The 24,603-nt window shown below is 49.5% G+C and overlaps 1 protein-coding gene across 1 annotated transcript in view; it reads right to left on the reverse strand.

Moving 5' to 3' along the window:
• LOC106748752 (zinc finger protein 608) overlaps positions 1-24,603 on the reverse strand; it is a 162,583-nt gene that overhangs the window by 70,330 nt on the left and 67,650 nt on the right. The window contains exon 4 of the mRNA XM_014627601.1: positions 24,295-24,582. Within this exon, the coding sequence (XP_014483087.1) occupies positions 24,295-24,582 (288 nt within the window). The remainder of the gene's footprint in view (positions 1-24,294; positions 24,583-24,603) is intronic.

A 24,603-nucleotide genomic window follows, 5' to 3' on the forward strand; every position in this document is an offset into this window, starting at 1 on the left:
GAGAGAGAGAGAGAGAGAGAGAGAGAGACGATAACGAATCTCGCGAGATCACATCGTGCGTGTTAATCGTTCGCATATCGCACTCCGTAATGCAAACAGCGATCTCCGACGAGCGGCGCGCCGCGGTAATGCACGTACGTTAATGCGCGTACACACGGGTTCCAGCCCGGGGCCATCGGGGTTAATTCGCGCGTACTTTTTTGCGGCGAGAAGGAGCGGTTACAAAATCACTATTACGAGACCGCGTAAAGAGGGAGGTCGTCGGGAGGTAGCCGGGCGCAGGGGAGCGGGAGGTCGAGCGTGGATTTAATCCTTTACCGCAAAAGCAAATGTAGTACGCGGAGATTGTGCGCACGCACACACGCACATAGACAGCGACAGACGTATACATACATATACACACACACACATAGGCGACGGAGTCACGGTATATACGTGTATATACAGCCGGGAATATACCGCAGGAATATTGATTCTCGCGCGAGGCTTTCCCGCGCCATCTGTCAGCACAGCAGAGGCCCGGCGTCCCGTGTACATTATAGACTGTTGGCGCTCGGCTTAGTTTCGTAAGCCGACCGCCACGGTTAGATAATATTTGCGCGCGTACGCGCAAATAAACACGCGCCCGCGCGCAAACTGCGGCGCGTATGCGCGCGCGGGGCCTCGCGCGAGCGAGCGAGCGAGCGACGGACGACGACGGCTCTCCGCCATCGGATTCTGCATTCCCGTCACATTTCGGGAACCGGTCTTTGATCGCGCGCGGACCATCGTTCCCGCAGACTCGACTCGAAAGTCACGACCAGATCCCGGTATAAATGAATGCGTGAATAAATTCTCCACAATCTCGTTACGTCAATCTCGTTAATTTGTCGCGTGCGGTCGGCTTTCCGCGTGGATCAACGCGCGTGTGTCGGTCACCGCGATGAGAGGCCGCGGTTATTCAATGTGTCAAAGAGACGAGCGTGCGTGTCCCGAAAATATGGTAATACGCGGGCGATAATTATAGATTCCGCAGTGAAGCGCGCGATCTACCTCCGAGATCGACGCACGGTTTTCTAAAGAGCGGACGGCGCGATAATTCGACGCGGCGGAGAGGCGACGTCTCTTCGCGGCTTATCAGCGTCCTCGTCATAACTCAGAAGTACAACTAATAATTAGAAGGTAAATACGTTCCGGTATTTCAGGTGTCAGAGCAGGCTGTGAAATATGAGCAGCTGTTGAAGCGTACACAGACGACGAAAGCGCCGGTACGCTCGCACTCTGTTGCATGTTACATCCACGGTTACGGAGACAGGATATGCGCGCGCGAGAGAGAGAGAGAGAGAGAGTCCCAAAAGCTCGCGGCAAAAGTGGAGCAGCCACCGAAAATACATTACCTCGAAATCCCTCGTCGTCGTCGTTGTCGTCGCGAGAAATCGCGCGCGCGCTCCGAAATATTCCCCGTGAGAGAGCATACATGCGCAAAGTGCTACTCTGGAAACGTAACGACGACCCTTATTCCGAATTATCCCGAAAACGCGGACCCCAAACTTCACATCCGCTCGGTGGAGCGTGACGTCTCGGCTGAATAATTCCCCGGGATATCGCGAGCGATGACGACGGAGGAGGAGGTCGCTCGGTCGGTCGCGATATTCTCGGGAGCTTCTCCTCTGCCACCGGAGACACGACTATTTTCATTTCGATCGACGATTTCCTGTTTGCCTCGTCGGGACAAACAACGCGAGACGACATACGCGCGACGACGGCGCGAATTCCGTCTTCATCTGTCTTCGTTCATTCGCCCTCGTGAATGAAATTATTCCGTTTCGCGCGCGGTCGAAGTGTGTCGACGCCACTTATCAAAACTAGATTAGCAATACAAACCAATCGCATTTATCTTGCTGACTGGTAACGTTTTTCAGAATCGGGGTCACGGTGATTTATGAGGCTCATGGCGCGCGCCTTCGAGTCTGGCGTTTGAAGGCACGCACGTGAAAAAGGAATGAGATAGTACGAGAGTCGGTTTACAATGTAACGAGCGCGCGGCGTGCGTTACACGGTACCGTTTCCTCGGCGAGGCTCCCCTGTTAGGCTGCAGGGGTTAATCACGGTTAATGCTAACCAATCCGCTCTAAGTGGCATCGATGTCCCTATTACGCGTACGATGGCCCCGTTTAGCGTGCGGCGAATAAATTTGCGGGGCGCGTGCGTTATCGCGTCCGCCCGCGAAAGCCCTGCTGGTAATAGTAGTAGTGCCCATTACAGCCCGTTATCGGCCACTTATGACGCTTTATCGATATTTATATATTCGCCGTCTGACTCGATAGATACTGGATATTTCGCGCTCGAGTAGCCCGAGCGATTTCGCATTACCAGCGATGACGCAAGGATCGTTCAATCGCCCGCTTGATATTTCTAATTGCCGGCGAAGTCCTCTCTCTTTCTCTCTCTCTCTCTCTCTCTCTCTCTCTCTCTCTCTCTCGCACGTGGTTTCTCGACGACGCTCCGCCGGATAAACCGGAAGGGACCGATAACGATATTGAGAGACTCGAGTCTTCGTGTCGTTCTTGCTCGGAGCGAATTATCAATAATTAAACCTGCCTTCCCCGTTTCGAGAGGAATCGCGAAGTCGCTGCGGAACGGTTCGCGAGGATTAGCCGGATCTGTTTTCTTACGGGAAAATAATGTGCAGCTTCAAGAAAATAATTCAACGAATGGCAATTAGTACCCTTAACAAATCGTTTTTGGTATTTCGCATGGTACTGACAGATTTTGCCGCGCCAGCAAATTATTTTCCTCCGCGCGGGAGAACCATTTTTCTAGCGAGTGTCGCGATACCGTCAGTAAATAATTTTACAGACACATTGCTACTAGTTTTTTTTTTTTTTGTAAAACCAGAAGAAGATATAGTTGAGGCCGAAAATGACAATAATTTTACTGGGATTTCTCTCTCGGTGCAAACAATTCTCTATTATTATTCTTATATCCCGCGCTTCTCTCTCGCGTTTAAATATCGCAAACCATTTGAAGGATGTACGACAAGCGAGAGATAGAAAGTTGATAAAGATGTAATTCTTTTTCCCGTCCACGTTCGCGGACCCTCTCAAGACTATCCATCGAGACACTATTCTACGAGGGTTGAGAAACGTAGCTTCAGATAAAGGGACGCAGAGGCGACCGTGTCGGAAACGTGACGTTACGCGAGACATGAGTGTCCCGTAATAACATCGGTACGTTTTCCCCCAGGTTTCATGCCTCTCTCTCGTCCGACGCCGCGCCACGTTCCGTCTGGGCCGTGCAGTTTTATTAAGAATATATAACAGGACACACACGCGGTACATAAAATATCCATGCGACCGCGGAGGCATCCGAGAAAGCCCGACACGAGGGGGAGAAAGGGCAATCGGCTATATTGGAAATGGACCGTGACTCTCGACATCGATATCTATCTCCCTCCCCTCTCGCTTCTCCTCCCCTTCCTGTCGAGAACTTCCGACCTTCGAACTTACTCTCTTTCTCTCTCTTTCTCCGCTCGCTTCGTCATCCCCGTTATAGTTTTATTAAAAATATTACAAGAGAGAGAGAGAGAGAGAGACGAAGGCACCAGGTACCTATTTAGAGATTGCGAGTCCGTGGCGAGGGGGAAGAATGGTAATCGGGCGTATTGCAAATGGACCGTGACTCTCGACATCAGCACCTTTCCTTCCCCCTCGTCGGGCTTTCGTTTCGCCCGGTCCCCATTTTCCCCCGGGCTGTTCCCGCAGTTTCACTGAGAATACACCGGGACGAGGTATAAAGTGCCTATCTGGAAAAGAGGGTTCGTTCTCCCGAGTTTTGCAGCAGCGACCGACAAAATGGCGGTTGATTGCATCAAAAAAGAACGCACACCGGGAGAGAAAGTAATTTGGTACTTGTAATTATATAGTGTTACAGTTAAAAAAGAAATTAATTTTTCTACAGGGAGGAATCGAGAAAACCCGTGGAAAAAGCGAAAAGAGAAACGTTTTTCACGGTTTTCGCGGAAAGAAATTGGAAAGAACCGCGGAAAATGGGAAAAACCGGTTTCTCTTTTTAAAACTATAGTCAGTGTACACTTGTCATCGCGGGCGTCTCGAGCTCTCCACATTGCGTTTCACTCAACCTCGAGAGATTCGAAAGGCGTCGAGAACAGACAGACTGACGGACGCTTTTATTTTTATCTCAGGGCAATTCTTCTAAAGACGTTATTGTTGATATTACAAAGAAAAGAGAGAGAGAGAGAGAAATAGCAGCCGATCGGTCAGTCATTTCTTTCCCTTTACTCCTCATTTTTCCATTCCGTCGCGTCTTCGTCGAGTGTGCAAAGAAACGAGGCTCTAAAATACTCATCTGGACGATGGTGATTCGGTAACTGAGAGGAAAGGGAGGAAGAGAAAGGACGGGAGTTGCGTCGGGCGCTAGTTGGCGCCGAGTACTTCCTCGCGCACTTCATCATCCCGATATTACGCCAGCCGCGAGTTTCTTGGGATCCTCCGTGGCGTATTAAATACAGTCGGGTGACATCCTCTATATGAGAGAAATCTCTCTCTCTCTTTCTCTCTGCGCCGGTCGCCAGAAAAATTACAGAGCCGGCGTGGCTTGTACTGACTCACAGGCCGGATGGAGAAATTACGGCGGCCTTAATTAATCGGGAGGAATTAAGTCGTTTGTCTCTCTGCCGGCGTAATTAACCCACATCCGTGTAGTCGTTGCGGCTGCGCGCGTTCACCATGTCTCACCCGTGATTCCTCCGCCCTTAAGGGGGGGGGGGGNGGAGAATGACTCTCCTTTCCGTTCGCCGTCGTCGGATCGAAACTATCATCCTTTCGCCGTTCGGGACGCACGCACCGTGGTGCACATGCGTGCCGCAACACGTGCCAATTAACGTCGCACGGGGAAAACCTCTGATAAAGGAAAAAGCTCGAGGCTAACTGCGAGATTTTCCCTTTCCGCCGTCGCGACTTGACGTGTCATTATCGTCACTTCACTTCGCGCCGCTTCGTGCGGAAATAATTAATTAACGCCGCGATTACGCGTTTTCTCCGCCGTCTCTTTCTCCGGCGAAATCGAGCGACCGATAATAAATACACGGGGCGAGCCATTTTTATAAACTACTGCGTTAGTTGGCGTAATTAAGAAGACAGTCGTCACGAGGCGGAAGCCGACCTTCCCAGCGCGGACAAAGAGCGGAATTAATGAAAGCCGGGGCGGGGAGGAGCGGGCGAGGCGAGCGAGCGGCAGCGGGCAGATGGAGGGAAAGAGGAAAAGCCATTAATCACGAACGAACAATTTAATCTCTCGAACGTTAGACTTGGTACCGCTGCACTTAATAACAGCGCGTTCCGGCCAGGCTCAGGATGCTCCGTTTTATATTACCCACATTCCGGCTCTATTTTTCAAAGCCGGCGCGAGAGTCGCGATGAAAATCCGAACGCGGTTCGCATTCCATCCCGTTGCTCCCCCCCTTCCCCCCTCCCCCGCTCTGTATACAGGGTGTCACGCGACACTCGCGGTCTCGTCTCTGCATTCCCGATAGCCAAAGGCGAGTCGCGAAAAATAATATCGACTGCTCGCTCGATAGTGTCCCGATCGCGTGTACGGTTGGAGACTCCGTCGATCCTGTCGAAATATCGATCCAAGAGATCCCTTCGCTCGCTCGATACCAACCATTCTGTTTTCTCAGTGTAATCGGAGAAATTTAATCATCGGCATACGCGATACTGAAGCTCGAAAAAATGGGGAAACTTGAAGATTATGTCGAGGTTCAAGATACCGGTGAAAGATATCGCGAAAAGGAAAACGACGTTCCTTCTGGCGACCGTGGAAAAAATAATTCCGACTCTGTTCTCATCGAAAGTCCGCGAAGTCGAAACGAAGAACGAGGGTGCTTCGCGTATTCGAGGCACCCTTAGAGAGGAGATTTCTCCGACACGCGTCTCCCCAGTTTACATAGATAACTGCTCCGTCCGCCGTTGCTTACATCGGCAGATACATATATACGATACGCGGAGATGCACGGCGGAGGTGGAACATAAGGCACGTGAATACGAGCCTCCCGACGATTATGCGACGTGGGAAGAACCATAACTCAAATAGAGTTCCCGATGCGCCCCACGCCGTGTCACGTCCCCGCCACGCTTTCCGTCAGTCATTCTTTCGATTTCACGAACTAGAGAGAGTCTTAGGAAGCGAGATGGCCTCCGAGTGTTGGCATATTTCCGACTGCTCTCTCTCTCTCTCTCTCTCCCGTATCAGCTTTCGCTCGAAAGCTCGCGCCCAAGTTGTCATTGGAATTTTTGTCGTTTATTTTTTTATTTCGAGCACTTCGTAACCGACTCGAATGTTTCCCGATAATAGCGCGATTAAATATCACTTCTCTTTTTTCCTATAAAAAAAAAGAATCTTTACCATTTGTATTGTACTTTATCGAATTTACACGTCATGTGGACTGTCTATATTCTCTCTTCCGGAATGAATTTGTTCGCACGAGAAACTAACGATATTCTCTTATTTAACCCAAGTCGTGCAGATATTTTCTTTTGGCACCTTAATCCAAAACACCGGGGTGCTTGTTTATTTAAAATTTGTAGAAGAGTTAATAAAATTCGGGAAAAAATGATGAATATACTCTGAAGTCCGTAGAATAGAATGATATAAAGGAATAATTACGAACGTTCACCTGATTATTTCATTGAAAATTATATATATTAGTATGAGCCCCCATTATGCACGATTAGGGTTAATACAGCAGCTGATGATACATCGCGTTAATAACACACTGCCATTTTCGCTATAACACGTTTCGCCTAACTGCTGTCTGATAATTGTTCCGCTATTACCGTAACTACTATGCAGCCCGTTCCATTAAATAAATCTCATCGCACCAATTCAGGCCGTGAATTCTCGCAGAGTTCCCGGAAATCGCGAGTAATGACAATTTACTGAAATGCGTCACCACATCGGGACGCTCGAGCGACACTGACGACGGCAATATCGAGCACCGAAGACGCTCTTGCGTGAACACGGCCGATTAACGGTGGCCCTCCGCCTGTAATGCCATCCCGGGAGCGTTTCGGACCGCGGGGCGCGATACAAAAGCGGCGATTAAGGCGACAAATGAGTAATTTCGCGAGCGTACCGGGGTGCGGTCGTGTTTGCGTAAGACACGCATGACTAAGCTCGCGTGCGGGTGTAACGAGCTTAACCGCGATGACGGGAGACCCTAAAACCCAGTCGACGGTCAGCCGGCCGCCGCCAGAACGGTATACACACACACACACACGCGCGCGCGCGAAGGGTGGTTAGACCGTGTCGATAAATTATTCGTCATGCTCGCCGTGCTCGGCGTATACCACCGCCTCCTAGCCGAAGGCACGACCGCACACGCGGTCGTTCGTCATACAGGATGTTCGAGAAGTACGACCTCTCTTGTAAAGGGAGCGAGCGAGCGTGTAAAGAGAGTCAAATAGAGAGACGTATGTGTGTGTGAGTGAATATATGTGGGTGAGTGTGTGAATAGATACCGAGCGCTCGCAGAATCGCGACCTTTCCGGATTACGCGCGAGAATGTTGCTGACGTTACGCAAGCGTTGCTCTCAATCTGCGGGGACTGTTGGTTACCGTCTGTCTCTGGCGGCGTTCGCGTCACAAATCACCCCGCAACGAAGGGAGATAATAAAACGGAGCACTTTGCCGATTATTCGACTCGTTGATTGGCTATTAACGGTGTACGTCGCACGTTGGGAGACAAGTGCTCAGTACTGTGCACTAAAAAAATGTATTCAGTCGGATCCGCCTGACAACCAAGACTCATTTATCGATCTGACTACAATCGCACAGTGAAGTAATTATAATAATGTAATATAATGTAATATAACGTAACATAGAATGTAATTATATGCCGGGGAAACTATTTTTGCAGTAATCAACACTATAGCGTCGCTGATCATAATTTTATATGTATATCACTCCATTGGAGTAACAAGAAGATATATTTGAGACCAAAGTGGCTGTAATTTCAGCGGCATCAATCACTTTTTGTCGCCTCAATGTTGCAGGGAAATCGACGATTGATTTTTCGACAGTTTCCCAGCGTTGCCGACAAAAAGCTACATTCACTCGACCTGCGCGTCAAAGTACGCGCAAGAAATCTGCACACTCATCGGGGCGAAATTAATGCCGGGCCATCCCCCTCCGTTTCCCCGCTCAATTCACAATGCATGACGCGCATCCTTTCGGGGTATCTTGTGTACGCACCGGCCACCCTACTCTTGGGGGTTTGGCTCTACTTGCGGTCGTGGAACAGTCGTTTTATGTCCCTCGAAAAGAGAGTCCTCTACCCTCCGCGCGCGCGCCACGAGAGAGAGTAGATTCGGTAGCACCGTTCATGGCACGGAGGGGCTGATAAATAAGTCAAACGACTCGATTAATATTCAAACAGGTCTGAGAGAAAGAGAGAGAGAGAGTTCGGCATGTTGGAGAACCGCTCTCCACCCCTCCCCCTACCACCTTGTAATGGTAATCCACTGTTCTCGACTGAACTCCGGCCCGGGCTACCCTCTCTTGCGATGCGCGCGCGGCAGATAGGCACTTTGGAGTTATCGAGCTGGGGATCGAGATTTCACCCCGATCGAAACGCGCAACTCCTTCACGCCTGCTCTGATGTATTAACAACTCTCTTTCTTTCTCGTTCTCCCCCTCTTTCGGAGAATTCGAAACCAGTGATGAATCGTTTTCAAATCAGTGTCCGCTTCGTGACCGTCAGCTGGCGTTCGTGGTGGAAAAAAGACTGGTTGGATTGATGTGACAATGAACGGAGAAGAGAAGATTGGTTGAATTAACGCGACGATGAGCGAACCAATCGCGTTCCCGTTGAAACGAAATCTCCGGTTATTACGGACAAAAATTTGATTTATAAGAACCTGAAATTTTCTTAATCAAACGCGTTGATTAAGAAGTCTCTCGTTGAAGGAAGCAGAATTTCTGGTTCTCACGAGCTGAATTTAGTTTGCAAAAATCCGAAGTTTCTTGTTTCTTTCGGCAAGAAACGCGTCTGATTCAGAATTTCAAGTTCTTATAAACCAAATTCCGATCGTAAGGACCGGAAAATTCTGTTTCCTTCGACGAAGACGCGTTTCCTTCGTTCATTGTCGCGTTAATTCGACTGAACCTTCTTTTGCCGCGGAACAACGAACCAACGGACGAACGAATGAACGAACTACGATAAAGCGATCGCAAAGGAAAGCGTGCGATTTTTTTTTAACCTTATCGATCGTAGGATTAGGCGATAATTAAATGAATGCTCTTGACTACCGCATCGAACGGATGAAACGCCAATTTTTGATCGTGATTGAGGAGACTCCGGCGGAAGCACGACAGCGGTTGATCCTCCGATAAAAAGAGAGAGAGAGAAAGAGAGAGGAGAAAAGAAAGAGCGAGAAGGCAAAGAAGGACGACGAGTGAGAAGAGGCAAGTGGCATTTTAATTACAACGGGCGCTTAATTACCGCGATCGCTCATCATGAACCCTCCTCCTCGAGAAATTCGCGTATTATTCGTGCCTCCGGCTCCAGGGGAGGGGTGAGATCACCGATTTCCCTGCGGACACCCTTGACACCCTCGAAAACTCTTGGCCGTTTCCCCCGAGTCCCTGATGCTTCACAGCCTCTCTCTCCCTCGTCCACCCTCGGCTTACGTGCACAGGAAAACGCAAGCGAATACACACACACAAGCACACACACACATACACAAACGCGCGTACACACGTACACAGGGAAACCTCCTATGAACACTTTCAGCTTGCAGTCGTTCTCGGCGAATTTCATTGTCTCGAAATCTCGCGCTCTCAATACGCACTCCATCCCTTCGTATGACCGGGCGCGGTGTAACGAGCCTCCACCCCCTTCGCGACTACGACACGATTTGTGTACGTCTCTCCGTGTTGAAAGCGAAGGGGGATGAAACATGCAGCACCGGCTTCGGGCGGTAATCAGGGAAACAGCTGTCTCGGGATATGCAAAGGGGTGCAAATGCGCGCAATGATATTATATGTTTCGGATAAACATGCAGACGTTGCGCGAAACGTAAAAGAGAGAGTGAGAGTGAGAGAATACATGAAAGTCGACGTATCCGAGGATAACGCGCGTACCTCTTCACTTCGCGTTTAACAGCAGCGTCCATCATCGCGACACTCTCGCTTAATTAACAGCAACACGTAGCAATTTCAAAATACGTGCCTCACGCGGATACATTGAGGGAAGAAACGGTTAATTTCGCTGCGAATTATAGTCATCTCCGGCGTCAACCGTATCTTTTTCGTTGTTCGACCGGCAAAAAATGCGATATGCATTTACCAAGCGTTTACCGCCAAAAGTATTGCTTCCTTTGGATATAATTATTTCACTGTGCAATTACAGGTGTCACGTCGCGTCGCGAATGTGTCTTTAAATATTTTATTTTGTCTTTAAATTGTTTATTTTATAGTCAGAGAATTTAACTAATTTACAATCAAAATAGGAAAATTTGAGTGTCGTATAACGCATGTGTATGTAAATGAAAATGCGAGAGGAGGAGAAACGAATGATTATTAATAACTAAAATTTATTTAATTTTGCTCCTCTCTTTTTACTTTAAAAAATAAACTTTAATATGGCGTGAATTAAAATTTGCCCCGATATATCTAATTGAAGATATAAAGGAAATAATGTGGCGGTTTTATCGTATGACACGAGCAGTGTGCTTATCTCATTTCGAATGTGATATTTATCGATTGTTAATGAACAGTTACACGGACGTAACACAGACACACAAGTGTCCAAAACTTTTCACTCGGTGTACGAGAAATCCTCGGGCTTGCCGCGATAAATAAATCGCATGAACCGAGGTACTACAAAAAGTGGCTCTGCCGGTTATAATTATTTCACCGTGCAATTACAGGCACAAGTGTTAAAAACTTTGCTCTCGGTGTGCGAAAAATCGTAAAACACCGTTGGGCTTGTCGCGATAAATAAATCACTCAAACCGCAGTAGCCCGTGTTTCCGCAGCGAACTTCGCCATCTCTTGCCGACAGAAACGGGAGAAGTTAATATATGAGATCATAAAAATTCCTCATATATGAGGCGGCCCCACGGAGAAGAGGGTCGCGAATTTTAAGCTCGCCCTGTGACGCGCAAGGATCTGAAACCACCCCTGCCTGAGCGTCTCCGTAAGCAGAATGACACTCCGAGGCTCGTTGCTTGTCTCCCTCCGCTCTTCTCTCTCTCTCTTGCCGTCTCAAGCTCTCCCTCCTTCCCTCCTTCTCTCTCTCTCTCTCTCTCCCCCACTTCGTTCTTTCCATTTGCTCCAGCGTGCCTGCTAACCACCCTCCGCGTTTGTGCGCGAGCCACTGCACTCGAGTGTGCATACGCGAGCGCGCCTTGCCCCAAGGGTGTGGCACCCGGGGACTTTTCGACGCGCGTAGTGACTCTTGTTCTTCATCGCGGGCTTGCTCTCTATTATAGGAAAAAAATACAGGATAATACTGTTATAGTATTATTAGGACAACTCGCGATCTTAATTTTGCCGAGAGGTTCTCCAAGCAATGCGGAAATCGTTCTTCCTCAACGAAAATGTCGAGCAAGATGGTATTCATGACAATTTTGTCTATGTTCAACAAGTTTTTGTTATTAATTAAATCTCGAATTAACGTCACGAACGTCGAAGAAACGAAGTACAAGAGTTGCGAGAGGGACGTGTTCCGGTGCGAATGAATAAATAAATGAATAAAATAAAACGAGTCGATTTTTTTAATTAATCTAAAAAACGAATTTTGTTATCTACTTAGTCGTCCGAAGTTTAACTCGCGCGAAGCCTCGCTTTATCGATCGCCTGTGTATCTCGTAAACATACCGACGCTCCAATGTCTTCGCTGAGGAGAAATTAACTCTGAATTACTGCGAGAGGGTCTCGGGAAAATTAAGATCGTGAGTTGCGGGACATCCACTAAAGTGCAAATTGTTATTATCGGCATAAGCGAGTCGCGGAAATTACGCGCCGGTGAGCTCTTTCGAGACTACCTCTCGAATCTCGCGACGAATGGTCCTCCTTATCCCGAGGATATGTGCGTTACAATAAACGTGGGATTCGTCTACATTGTTGATTTTCGACGGAAAGCCGTAGAATTTCCCGTGTCGGTTGAGTCGTTAACTGCCGCTATTTCGCGATGGAAACTCCTCGTTGAGCGCGAATGCCGTTCTCCCTCGGATGCGACTCCTCGTCGACGGTACATTTGACACTGCGACGACGACGTTGCCGCTATCTCGACTTCGCCTCGTAAACAGCGAATTTCTGGTCTCGATATTCGGTGGGAAAATCACGCGAATCCCCGAGACACGCAGGGGTTGAATCACGTCGAAGGAAGCCTCTCTCTCTCTCTCTCCCCGCACCGGAGGGAGTCGACAAATTCATCCGAAAATGGAGTTACAGGCGAGATAGATGTATCTCAAATATCGAGTCGTACACGCGAATACCCGGTCGGTTCGTTCGTCCGGTTGATACCGCGGCCCCGGCTGATGGAAGTTGCGGCTTTGCGGCCCGACGAGGGCGAAATCGCGTCGACCAGCCATAAAACCGATCGTGAACGGACTATCGGTGTATCGAAAATCGAGAATCGATACATCGATGCGCAGATAGACCGGGTAATAATACCGGGGGCTGCTATCGCCGCTCCCTACCGTCTTCGGCTATTCCGTCTGCCCTCCCTTGATCGTCGTCGCCTCGATAGCGGATCGCGTCGTCATAAAACGGTGAGTCAGAATTAATATACTCTTGAGAGTCACGAGTCGGGAAAGGGTGGGAAATTCTACGCGCGACGAACGCGTGAATACGTACGTGAGAACACGCAGCGGCGAAAATAAAGGATGACTAGGCTTAATTTCCTTTCTCGGATTAGTTATCTCGAGACAAAAAGTGCGGCGAAGAGACGGCCACGCGTTAGAAACGCGAGGCTCCGACGAGCGCAAAGATATCGAAGAAAATCCGATAAGATTATTTCCGCGTTTTTCTTACGACGAAATGCTTTTATTTACGAGAAAATATGTAATATACAATGCAATATACAGCGCGCAGTCATTGGAACAAAAAAAAAGGTAAAGTAGTGACTGCTTCTCGATGGAAAAAGTGACCTCTCAGATATTAAAATAGTGAACAAAAGTGAAAACATTTTTCGTCAAATTCTGAGAGTAACTAACGCTGTTTAAGCAAAAAAGTAACACTTATTCCTACCTTCCCAGATTTACCTTTCAGATAACTTAATATTTAGCGAGTTTTTTCTCTCATAATATGCGGTTTGAAAGTTCATAATGAGGAGAAACCAAGGATATGCACGATACAAGTACACATTCGGAGCAGTTTTATTAAGAGAGACGGCAAAAATATATAACAGAACGTCTATATTTTACAAATTTAACGGCAAGGCTCAGGATAAAAAGTGACTATGTCTCGTTGTGGACGAAAATAAATTTTTCATTGACTCGCCAAGAAGAAAAAAAGCGATGAAAGGTGACTTAAATGACCGGTTGACGGTGCTTATATATAATATACGTATGTGTTAATGTAACATACACAATGCATTGATCTCCGCGGTAATGTTTCTCGCTCGGCAGGCAGAACAGAAACGCCTCCGTGCGCACCGGTAAATTTAACGCGAGCGAGAATTGGGCGTATGCGATTCTGATAGGCGTCGGCTAACGCACCTTCGACAAGAGGACACGTCGATTCAAAAGGCGGTGGGTTTTCGCGTTATCGCGCGGACGATGTCGCGTGAAAAGGGGCGGGAGCGACGAACGGGAAAAAAAGCTAACGGCGCAGCGCGCCGCGTCGCGACTATGAAAGATCTTTAGGGCGTCGTTCGGATGAAAGCGCATTTCTCTCTCTTTCTCCGTCTCTTCCCTCCCTCCCTCCTCCTCTCTTTTTTCCTACCGGCGCCGTGCTTTACAACCCGCGTCGTAATTCTGAAACGGCGTCGGGGCTTTCCTTCCGGCATGCGCGAAGTAAATTTTAAAGCCACCTTCGCGGTATGGCGGCGGCGCTAGAAAAAGGAATATTATCCGCTAAGTGGAGATAATGCCCGCCGCAATGAGAAGAGGAGCGCCCCCGTGTTTCAAAATCCTGTTCGTTGTTCTCGAATTTCACGGGGTTCGCGCGTATTCCTCCTCCGCGCGCTCACGGGCTCCCGCGGGAATACGCGAAGGGTCGGCGAGCGAAAATTTCACCGTAATATAACAGTCCGCGCGCGCGTTTCACCTTATTACATCGGGCAGACATAAATAACGGATCGGCATCCGAGAGGAAAGACCATTTAGCAAATTAGCACGGCGCGCAGTTAATTTCGAGAATAATGCGGATAACGTTTTCGCGCGTGCGCGCAAAGTGAATTCCGGCGCGCGAGATCACGGCCGGGAGACTTTCATCGCGCGGCGCGAGTGAAAAGAAAGAGGCAAAAAACACGCCGAAGAAATAAATCGCCGGAATAACGAACTTTTATCTCGAGCGCGGCTCGAAAACTGGGAAAGCCTTTCGTCGTCTCGCGAAATTGTGCCTGTCATTGTTGCGAGCGATTATACATAAAAAAACTAAAGCAAAAAAAAAAAGAAACGCGGGGAAAAAAAGAAGTGACTCTCGAAATGGACATTTTTTGGAGCCTCGGCTCGATCGTGTGCCGTTAACATCGTTGTTATTTCGCCGCATTGTGTCACCGGCTCTTTTGTGCCGTCGCGCCGCGCAGCGCGACGTAACGCAACACTCGCGCGAAACGGCAGCGGGAAAAAATGCGCTCGCGCTAGGGGATCACTTTTAGAGAATCATTTTTGCACAACCGGGGAAAAAGGGATGAGAGACCAACGACGAGAAGGGAGAGGGAGGGAGAGAAAGAGGATGTGTGGACGGGGGTGAGAGCGATTTCGCGATTCATCCCCCGTTATTTATCCCTTCGTACGACCGCAACGGCGTCTCCAATGATCGCGATTGGCCGGCTGCCAATCCCACTTTCGGCGTTCTCTCTCTTTCTCTCTCCCTCTCGCGCGCTCTCTCGCATGTCGTCGTCCTCGACTGGTAAGACAGTCAACTATAACGAGCAGGAAGCAGCGACGACGACATGCGGCCTGGGGAAAGGGGGACATTTCGCTCGGCGGATCGCGGCTGGAGGGATGTGCGCGAGCGCACACCAAGGGCGAGGGAAAAGGGAGAAAAGGGAGCGCGAAAGCGGAGCCGCACCACCACGGGCGAAATCCGACGAGCCGCTACCCCCCTCGTCGGCGCTCGTGTTTGTCCGTGTATTCATCCGTGTACTCCCGGGGGCGGAGACCGCAGAGTATTGATTTCATCCCCCCGTCCCCTGCCCCTCTCGCTCGCCGTGCCCCGGCCGTTTGCGCCCCTCCTCCCCCCGTTGCCGCTCCCGCAACATCTCCCCATCGACACACGTACACACGCACACACGTGCGCAGTTGTAGGTGAGCGCACAGCCACACCACCAGCCATATCGTCGTCTCTCTCTTTCGTTCGTTCGCTCGCTCACTTCTCTCTTTCTCCGTCTATCTGCCGTTACCTTCGACCACCCCAATTTCACTCGAGCCACCAGCGGCGGTGGTAGCTGCGACGCTGCTACCGACCGCCAGGGCCGGGTCTACGCGGTATCGGGCGCTTGACGCCGCGGCATTCTCACTCGCCGGGAAATAAATAGCCGTTAAAAAGGAACGATCTCGCCAATTACCCGCGGATAAAACCGGCGCGTTATCCCGCCCTGCTGCACCGCGCGCGGAAATTATCTTTTTCAACGTGACTGAATAAACGGGGCCGTGTTATCCGCCCTGAAATAGACAAGTTATTCAGCCCGCCTCGAGTGGTAACGAGACGAGCGGCTGAAAGGGAGACGATACGCTGTCTCCCTTTCTACCTCTCTTTCTCTCTTTCCCGCTCGCTTTTGCACGTTTCCAGGAGTGATATTTTAACAGCACTTTGGTACTCGGGATTTCTCACGATTGTGAAAACACACGAAAGCAAAGTGTAATGGTAATTCGCGCGGCGGAAGATTCTCGGATCTTTCGGTACTTCTCGGTTACACCGCGTTTGTTTCCCCTTTCCCGTTTTTTTCGGGAAAACCCGTGAGCGCGCCCGGCGCGGCGGAAAGTGTCTAATTACACGCGCAGCTTGAAAAGAGCTCGAGAAGCGCCGAGTTCTTAGGTCCGTTCTATTTAAGTCGCGGGCGCGCGTTCTCTTTTTCTTTACACTTCCTATACTTGCCGCGGAATAAAGGCAAATATATGATAACGCGTTCCACGAGAGGTGGAGAAAGGAGAGAGGAAGATTCAGCCGGATCGCTCGTGAGTTATCGCCGTTTCTGCGATAAGCGATCCGCGCACGTCGTTGCGCTTGTTATAGGAAAAAACGGTATATCATTAAATCCAACAAGGTATATCATCGGATTCAATTATCTCGTTGCACGGTTTACGACGGGGAAAAACAAAGAATCGAATAAATCAGAGAAAGAGAAACAGGAATGCGCAACACGAGATTCGCGCTCGAGTCGTGCCGATCGCGGGGAATCTCCGAATCAAATTTTCCCGTTTTTCTCAGGATTCAGCAATTTAAAAAATGCTAACTCCCAGAGAGACGCGAAATCGAAACACGTTGTTTTTTATCTGAAAATAACGCTCAACGAGACACGAAATCGAGACTCGTTTCCGTGTTCTGTGGCTGAAGAGAACGAAAAGCTCTCTTTCGCTCCCGCGATTCGCTTGCCGGGGGTGGCGGAAAAACCGGAGCCGGCTCTGGTGCACCGTGGACGTAGCTATAGATCCCGCCGGCGCGCTTCTAGGGGCTCGTCGACCGTCACAGACGAAACTTTGCCCGACCGTTCGCCGACGAATCAACCTGGTGGGCCAACCCCGCGAAAGCCGACGACCGCGGGCACGAGAGAAAGATGGAAACCCGCGGAAAAAGCGGGAGTAAAGCCTGAGAAAGAGAGAGAGAGAGAGAAAGACGGAAAAAGTGAGCGAAAGAGTGGCTCCGGGGAAAATTCGCGCGGTAGAAAAGGAGGAAAGATGAGAGCGCGAACACACACACACACACGCGACAGAGAGAGAGAGAGAGAGAAGGTGGCACTGTGCACCGACATCGTGAGGGTGGGGAAGAGGGCAGCAGGAGGACGTCGACGACACGGAGGAGTAGGTAAAGTGACGGTGGTGGAGCAGGAGGAGAAAGCAGGAAGGAAGGAAGGAAGGAAGGGTTGAAACACGCGGGGGTTGGATAGGACATCGTGCGGGAAATGGGTGTGTATCACGGAGTAAATTTCGGGGCAAAAATGTGTTCCGGGGGAATGTAATCTGTTTATTCCGCTGTTGCTTTTGCGGCGTTGTTACGGAGGTATGCCAGCCAGGGAGAACGGAGGGGCGCGTCAGAGGGCTGAGGGGTTGAGGGGGGAGGCGGAGTCGACATTCGCGCGCGCGTAGGTGTGCGTGCGCGTGAGTTGGGTACGTTTAATTGGAAAACTCTAGTCTGCCCGATATTTGTAAGTAGTTATGAGAGAGAGCGGGTGGCGGAGAGGGGAGGGAGGGGGCAATATTGAATAACATAACACGGGATGAGCATTTGTAATGTGGAAATAAGCGAACAAGGGAGAGAAGGGGGGAGAGGAAGGAAATGGAGCGGGAGAGAGCGCACACTAGGCGCACCGGCAAAAATCGATAACTCGATTGACCCGAAAGTTTACGACAATTAAAAGTTTCGATTAATCACTCGGCACTTTACCGCCGGCTTTTCGCGATGTAACTAATAACCACGGCGACGGCGTCGGGCAATGCGATTTTTAACGGTGTGTCGGGAATCAGTGCGGAAGTCGTGCGGGCGCTTCTTATCGGTACTTTTAATTGCGTGGCTGCGGGCGCGGGAGCAAAACAACCGGAGCTTCCGATTTAATGAATCGCTTAATGAATCTGGAGTCGCGCGCTTGCGCGTAGATCGGAACGGTTGCCGACGATTAAAAACGACATCTTGGCCGGGGGGAAAGGGGGAACGATCCGGAGGCGAACGAGAGAGCGGGAGAATATTATAATATCGACGACGTATCGCCACCGGGATATCTCCTTCGAGGTGTTTGCATTGTCCCGCTTCTGACGGTGTTTGGACTGGCGCCAATATAATGGCGTACTCAGTAACCTGTGATACTATATTAACCAACACACACATATTCGGCTCGCCCGGAGGAACGTCGAACGCGCGCCGGCGGAGGTAATTCCCTCAGGAACGCAAACAATTTCGCAGTCTTCGCGCTTTTGCGATAAAAGAACGCGCGTCTTTCCGCGGATACGATTTGCGATCTCGTTTGACCGGATCGAACGAAGAAGCGAGCGCGTCGTGGGGAAACTTTCGCGCCGATGTTCCTCGACGGGAGGGAATATCTTATGCGCGACGGAAGACGACGGAAGGACGACGACTCCGAGAGGTCGCGAGACTTTGAGAACCACTGCGTCCCATGCTAGGGATATAACGGATTATTCCCCTCGGTGCATAGAGCGCAGTCGACGATACCACTTTGCTCAGGCCACCATGTCATGTCCCTCGGCTTTCGCCCAACAACGGCGATCACCCCGCGCCATACACACGCACGCACACACGTCGTCGTCGATGAGCGTCAACTCCGCGCCGGCGAGGGCGATCGAAAATATTTATCAAACGGCGTCGGCCGAGATCCTTGGCGAGGCGTACGTTAATCCGAGTTATTAAAACCTATCGACACGAGAGAGAGGGAGAGAGAGAGAGAGAGCATCGTAACGCGCCAATATGCGGTAGCTCTTAACACCTATTAATCCGCGATTTTATCGCCCCCTCCCTCTCTTTCTATCCTCGACGATAAACCGAGAGCGCACCGATAGAAAATTATAGCTGTTTTCGGCGCCAAATATATTTTATAATAGTAGGCAACGTGTAAGGTTATTATCACTTGGCGTCGAAAACAACGATAATTTTCTATTAGCGTGAGAATCGCGCGGAAACGATCTGGATCGTCGATCGCAAATCTAGGAAATCGGACATCCGGTCAATCGCTAAAAAAGTTAGGAATAAATAATCCGAAAGTCCGGCATGTGGAAATATCGAGAGGGTCCGCAAGAATGGTCGGGGAGTCACGAGAGATGATGGGAAATCGAGAGACGATAATTGACTGCGGAGTTAAAAGGTTGAAATGCTTTTTCAACATTTCCTATGAAAAACAACGCGGTCTCGTGGCCGGGGGCGAAGGATAGAGGAGAAGGAGAGTTTCATCGCGGGCGATACACAGGGCGAGAACGCGAGATTACATACCGTTTGTTTGCGTGAATATGCGTTCGTTAAATATTACCTCTCGGACGTTCGCTCGCACGGCCGATCATTAATAATGCCGCGGCAAATCATAGCGTGCAAAAATAATGACCGCCGCGTTACAATGGAGAGCACTCGTATCGATGTCTCTCGCAACCGGCGGCGAATAATAGATGATGCGAGTCAATCGGCTGTGTATCGAGCGTGTGTCGGTATACTTTCAAAACGACTGCCGACAAAAGCGGCTGCCACGAACCGTGAATGGCGACGAGACGCCGAAGTGAAAATACCCCCGCGATCGTCGGACAAAGAGCAGGAATGGCTCGCGCCAATTTCCGTCTTCGTTGAACTCTGCACTTTCCGCGCAGCGGGCAGGGAGAGAGGGACGGACACGCCGAGGTGTCGCGAGGAATTTTCTCGATTTGCATCTGCAACGATTTTCATAAAGGTGCGAGGGAAAAGAAGACGAAGGAAAGAAGACTGACTTCTCCATCGGTCGAGGTGGAGAATACACGGAAATCCCACGAAATTTATAGTCATTTTCGACTATTATCCTCCTTCTGATTTTAACTCAGCTCAGTTCGATAAATATTTTCTCGGGATAAATTCTGATATTCTCAATATTATGAATTTAATATTTGCCGCAATTGTTTTAACACGTACAAGTAAATATCTACTTATGTACAAGAGAAATATTATCATATTGTATACAGTTAATATCTCCACTACTAGTAAATATTTGCCGAGGATTATTGGAGTAACCACTTTACTTGAATCAAATAAATGTTATGTGAACGGTAACACTTCCTTTAGCGTGTAATAAATGAATATTCAAGAAGTTTCTTAAGTATCGTTTGATACTTTAGAACTTGATTTCTGAGATCGTTTTATAAAGAAAAATTTACATGAACATGTGTTCTTTTTATTCTTCATAAAACAACGTAAAAAATTAACTTCTGAAGGACTGAACAGTACTTAAGAAACATTCTACGTATTTATTTATTTGCAGCGACGACGTAATGCATTTGCCGTCTCTGAGTTATTTTTTTCCGTGTAAAGTAATTATCACTAACGCTATGTAGCAACACTTGTCAGAAAAGAATGCTTCTCTTAATTATAATTCTCTTTCGCTTGCACGATTACAATGATAAATGCCGAAAATTAGTTTTTCAGTACACGTGGTCACGTACCGTTCGAGGAAAAATCGCTGATTAGCATTCACCGAGGCTCGCGTGGAAGGAGCGTCGAACGCGATCCTATGAAAACGGTCGCGTGAAACGAACGTTTGCCCGCCGTGCTTCGTTCGATACCGTAAACTTAGCGGAGTTCTTGACACCTCCGTTCCTCAGACCGTTCCGACAGAAACCGAGGCTCGTATTTTACAACAACGCTCGCCGTGTGTTCAAGATTTATTTATTCGAACTGTCTTTCTTTGCCGCCGACATCGGACGAGAAGGTAGAAAACCAGAGAGTAAGACGCGTCAAGATGACAACGTCTTCTTTCGAAATTTCCACTTACACACTGAGGAGGCAATGATTTATTCCGCCGAAATTAATCATCTTCGGCGTCGGCCATATTTTCTTGTCGCACTAACGATCAAGTTGTAGTATCGATATGCGTACAAAGTTATTATCGCTGACAGGATAATAGCGCCTCCTGCAGAAGAACAGGTTTCCCGACCGCAATCATTTCACTATGCAATTACAGTTGCAAATAACACTCTTAAAAAAAAAAAAAAAATAAAAAAAAAAGACGCAAGACGTCGTCGTGCCTCTTCGTCATTTTCTTCGTTCGCGAGTTTTCTCGTTACCACTTTTTCGTCCCTTTCTCCTTCTCCTTTTCAACGTGTTCGCATTTTCACACATCCAACAAACCGTTCACGGCGTATTTCATGATCGAAGTTATACGGTACGCCCGAGGAAATACGAAAAACTTCGTCACCGTGTGTCTCCGTGTGTCACTTCCCGTCGTCGTTTCGCGCTTCGTCGCGGCGCTCCGTACGCTTTCCGCCGGCGGCATGTGAGAGAGAGAGAGAGAGAGGCCTCTTTCCGCCGCGCGGAAAAACGCCGGCGCATTTAATCGTCCGAAACGCGATTAAACGATTCAATGAGAAACACACATTCGTCGAGTTCGTCGGATTCTCCGCCGGGGACAACGCACGCGTGCTTTCCTAATTCCGTTTGCAGCCCGGCCGAGCCGAGTCGCGAACGCATCCGTGACACGTACGCGAGTTGATTGACGCGCGAATACGTGTCCGGCGTTACATGCCGCGCGAACAAGGTTGCGAATGAGCACGTACGAGCGCGACGACGGCGACGACGACGACGACGACGACCGAGCGGCCGATGTGTGCCAAGGCGAGAGAGACACACACGGCGAGGGCAGCTGGAAAAAGTGCAGATTTCACGACTCGCGCGTTATGTACGCGGTGTTCCGTGCAACGATAACGCAACAACGCGATATGTGCGGTAGAGAGTCGATAGTTTACCTCCATTTTGAGCGATCCGCTAATTTACCATCGAGATGGCAATTTTGGGAGTGTAGGGGGCCAAAGTACGGATATATATATTATAGAGCCATTCGAATATCGATATTGTCAATATTAATTCACTGGGAGAAAAATGTTTGATGTTTGTAACTAGAATCATCGTGATGGAAGAATTACAGTCGGGAGGAAATTTTTCTAGTGAGTATTATTACAGTATCAGTGATGGTAACTTTATATGCATGTTACTGCTACTATTTTTGTAGTTAAAACCATAGAGGGTATAGCCGAGGCCGAAAATAACTATAATTTCTCTCGGCGTGTATGTCTGTGGGAGGATATAATACTCGAACGTGTAATAACGTACGCTCAGAATATCATCCGGTCTGTGCATATTGCGGAGAATCTTTACACGTCGGGCGTGTATCCTTTCACAATCCCATTATTTAAATTACAATATTAAATATTTAAATAGAGCGCTACAACATCCGTGCTATCGCGCTCCTCATGTGTAACCGTGTATATTCTGTCGACCATTTGTCACAGCAGCATACTTATTTCGATAAAGATTGTTATTATTATTATTTTATGAAGCCTTTCACCGCTGTTTCTCTCGCGACAAATGCGTAAACGAAACCAACCGCGACAACCAACGGGACCGAAGAGCCAATTTGACTCTGTCTCCCTTAAAGTCTCCGGCTTGAGGTTGAGCGAGCGATATGGTTGATTCGGACGAGCCAGCGGGAGAAAATGGCGCACTGGGATCTTCCGGAAGATCGGAAATAGAAATATGGGCGATATTACAAGGCGAACGCCTTCGTGTTTGAAAGTTAGGTCAGGGTAGGCAAGTGGGCAGGCAGACAAGAAAGCAGGGTAGGTGAGTAAATTCGAGCGAGAGATGCGAAAAATTCGTCGTCGTCGCCGAGACCGTGGATTCAACAAGACTCATCCCCCCCCCCTCTCCCTCTCTCTTTCTCTTTCGTCACGTTCGGCCAAGCGTAAAATGCGATAACGTTATAGATCTCTTCGAGGGGAAATAATGCACAACTTTTGATGGGTGGATCGAGGGAACACGCCCCGCCGCTCGTGCGCGGCGAGATTTATTTATGGCGCTCCGCCGTATCTCTCAAACGATATTTTTCGCTTCGCGTTTATTTTCAGACGTATACACGCGCGCGCGAGTCGCGACGCGACACGATGCTCCGACAGAAACCGAGGCTCGTATTTTACAATAACCGCCAGCCGTGCGTTCGAGAAGCGGATTTATTTATTCAAGTGCAGAGAGCGACCGATAGTCCTCGTCTCCCGATGTAGAAGGAGAGAAATGGGAGGAAGAAGAGTGAGAGAGAGAGAGAGAGAGAGATAAAGAAGGTAGAACGTGTCAAGATGATATCGTTTCTTTAAAAATCCCATTTGTACGAAAAGAAAATAACGCGCGAGACGTCGTCGCGTTTCCGTCATTTTTCCGTTCGCGAGCTTTCGCTCCAGCTTTTTCTCCCTTTTTCTTAACGCGCGCTATAAAAAGAGACACGACGGTCGAAGTAAACTCGAATCGAGTCGCGCGAACTCAATTCCAGGACTGTACAGTGAGAAGAACACATGCCTCATATTTGTGAGTGTAACGCGGTGAAACAATTATAATCGGGAGGATGATTTTTAACAGGAAGCGACAGTGCATTACTGTAGCTGTCGCTGATAACTTTGTCCCTTTTTGGTTTCAGACATTTTTGCCGTTGTAGCACGTCGTAGCGAGGTACGCGCAGCTGCGTGCATGCATCACGAGGTATCGTTGGGTCGCGGCGGCGCCTTCACGTTTATGCACATAACGGACTTACGTAATCGATTCCGCGCCGCGGACGGTAGACGCGTGCGAGCGTTACGCGTCGCCGCCGACGAGACGAAGATAGCGATCGGAGGTGTCGGGCTGAGCTCCCGGCGACTAACTAGCTGCCGGAAACCAACGTCATTAAGCGCGCGCTCGAGTCTCTCTCTCTCTCTCTCTCGAATTTGTTCGACGAGGGGACGTTCATCACACTCGGCCTCCCTTACCAAAAAGTCCAAATTCCTACTCGGCGAGGCGAGCTGGAAAATGGCGACTGACAGGATTCAAAAGTTCACAAATAGCCCTTCGTTCCGGCTAATCGTCTTCAGTCTTCGCGCGATGGGAATTAGTCGTTAGTTAACAGAAAGGGAGAAACGAGATTCCCCGGTCGGTCCCACTTTCAGTCATTGACGTATTTTGTAAAGAATGTATAAGTAAGACTCCCGGGATGCGCAGTCCTTCGGTAAGTAATCGAGGCGAAGCGTTGACAATTAATCGCGAAATGAAGAAAGATTAATAAGTGGGATGAAAAGTGGCTTTCTAATTAATTGAGCAAAACTGAATTTCCCCGGGGGATTGGACTTTAAGAAGACTTATCGCGACTGAAGATCATAAGTGTTTCGAAAGAGGAGTGAGTAGTTGGGAGGCTTCGCGACTCACCTTTGGTTCGGAAGTCTTCATCTTCTTGGCGGGCGGGGGGCTGGCGGCAGTGTCCATGGCCTCTTCGGCCTGGGTGGTCAACGGCGGGCCGGGCACCGCGGCGACCTTGGTCTGCTCCGGCTTGGCGGGCGCACCGGCGGCGGTGGCGCTCGCCGGACTGGGCGGCGGGCAGGGCGCCGCGGCGCTGGTCGCGGGCGGTCCCGGGCCCTGGGAGACGGAAAAACCCGTCCTCGAGCTGGGCGGTGGTCCCTGAGTCTGTTGGGGCGCCGTGGCGGCCGGCGTCGGGCCCTGGGACCACCGCCCAGCTCG

Source organism: Dinoponera quadriceps, unplaced genomic scaffold (genome assembly GCF_001313825.1).
Source record: "Dinoponera quadriceps isolate SergipeBrazil2010 unplaced genomic scaffold, ASM131382v1 scaffold37, whole genome shotgun sequence".
NCBI lineage: Eukaryota > Metazoa > Arthropoda > Insecta > Hymenoptera > Formicidae > Dinoponera > Dinoponera quadriceps.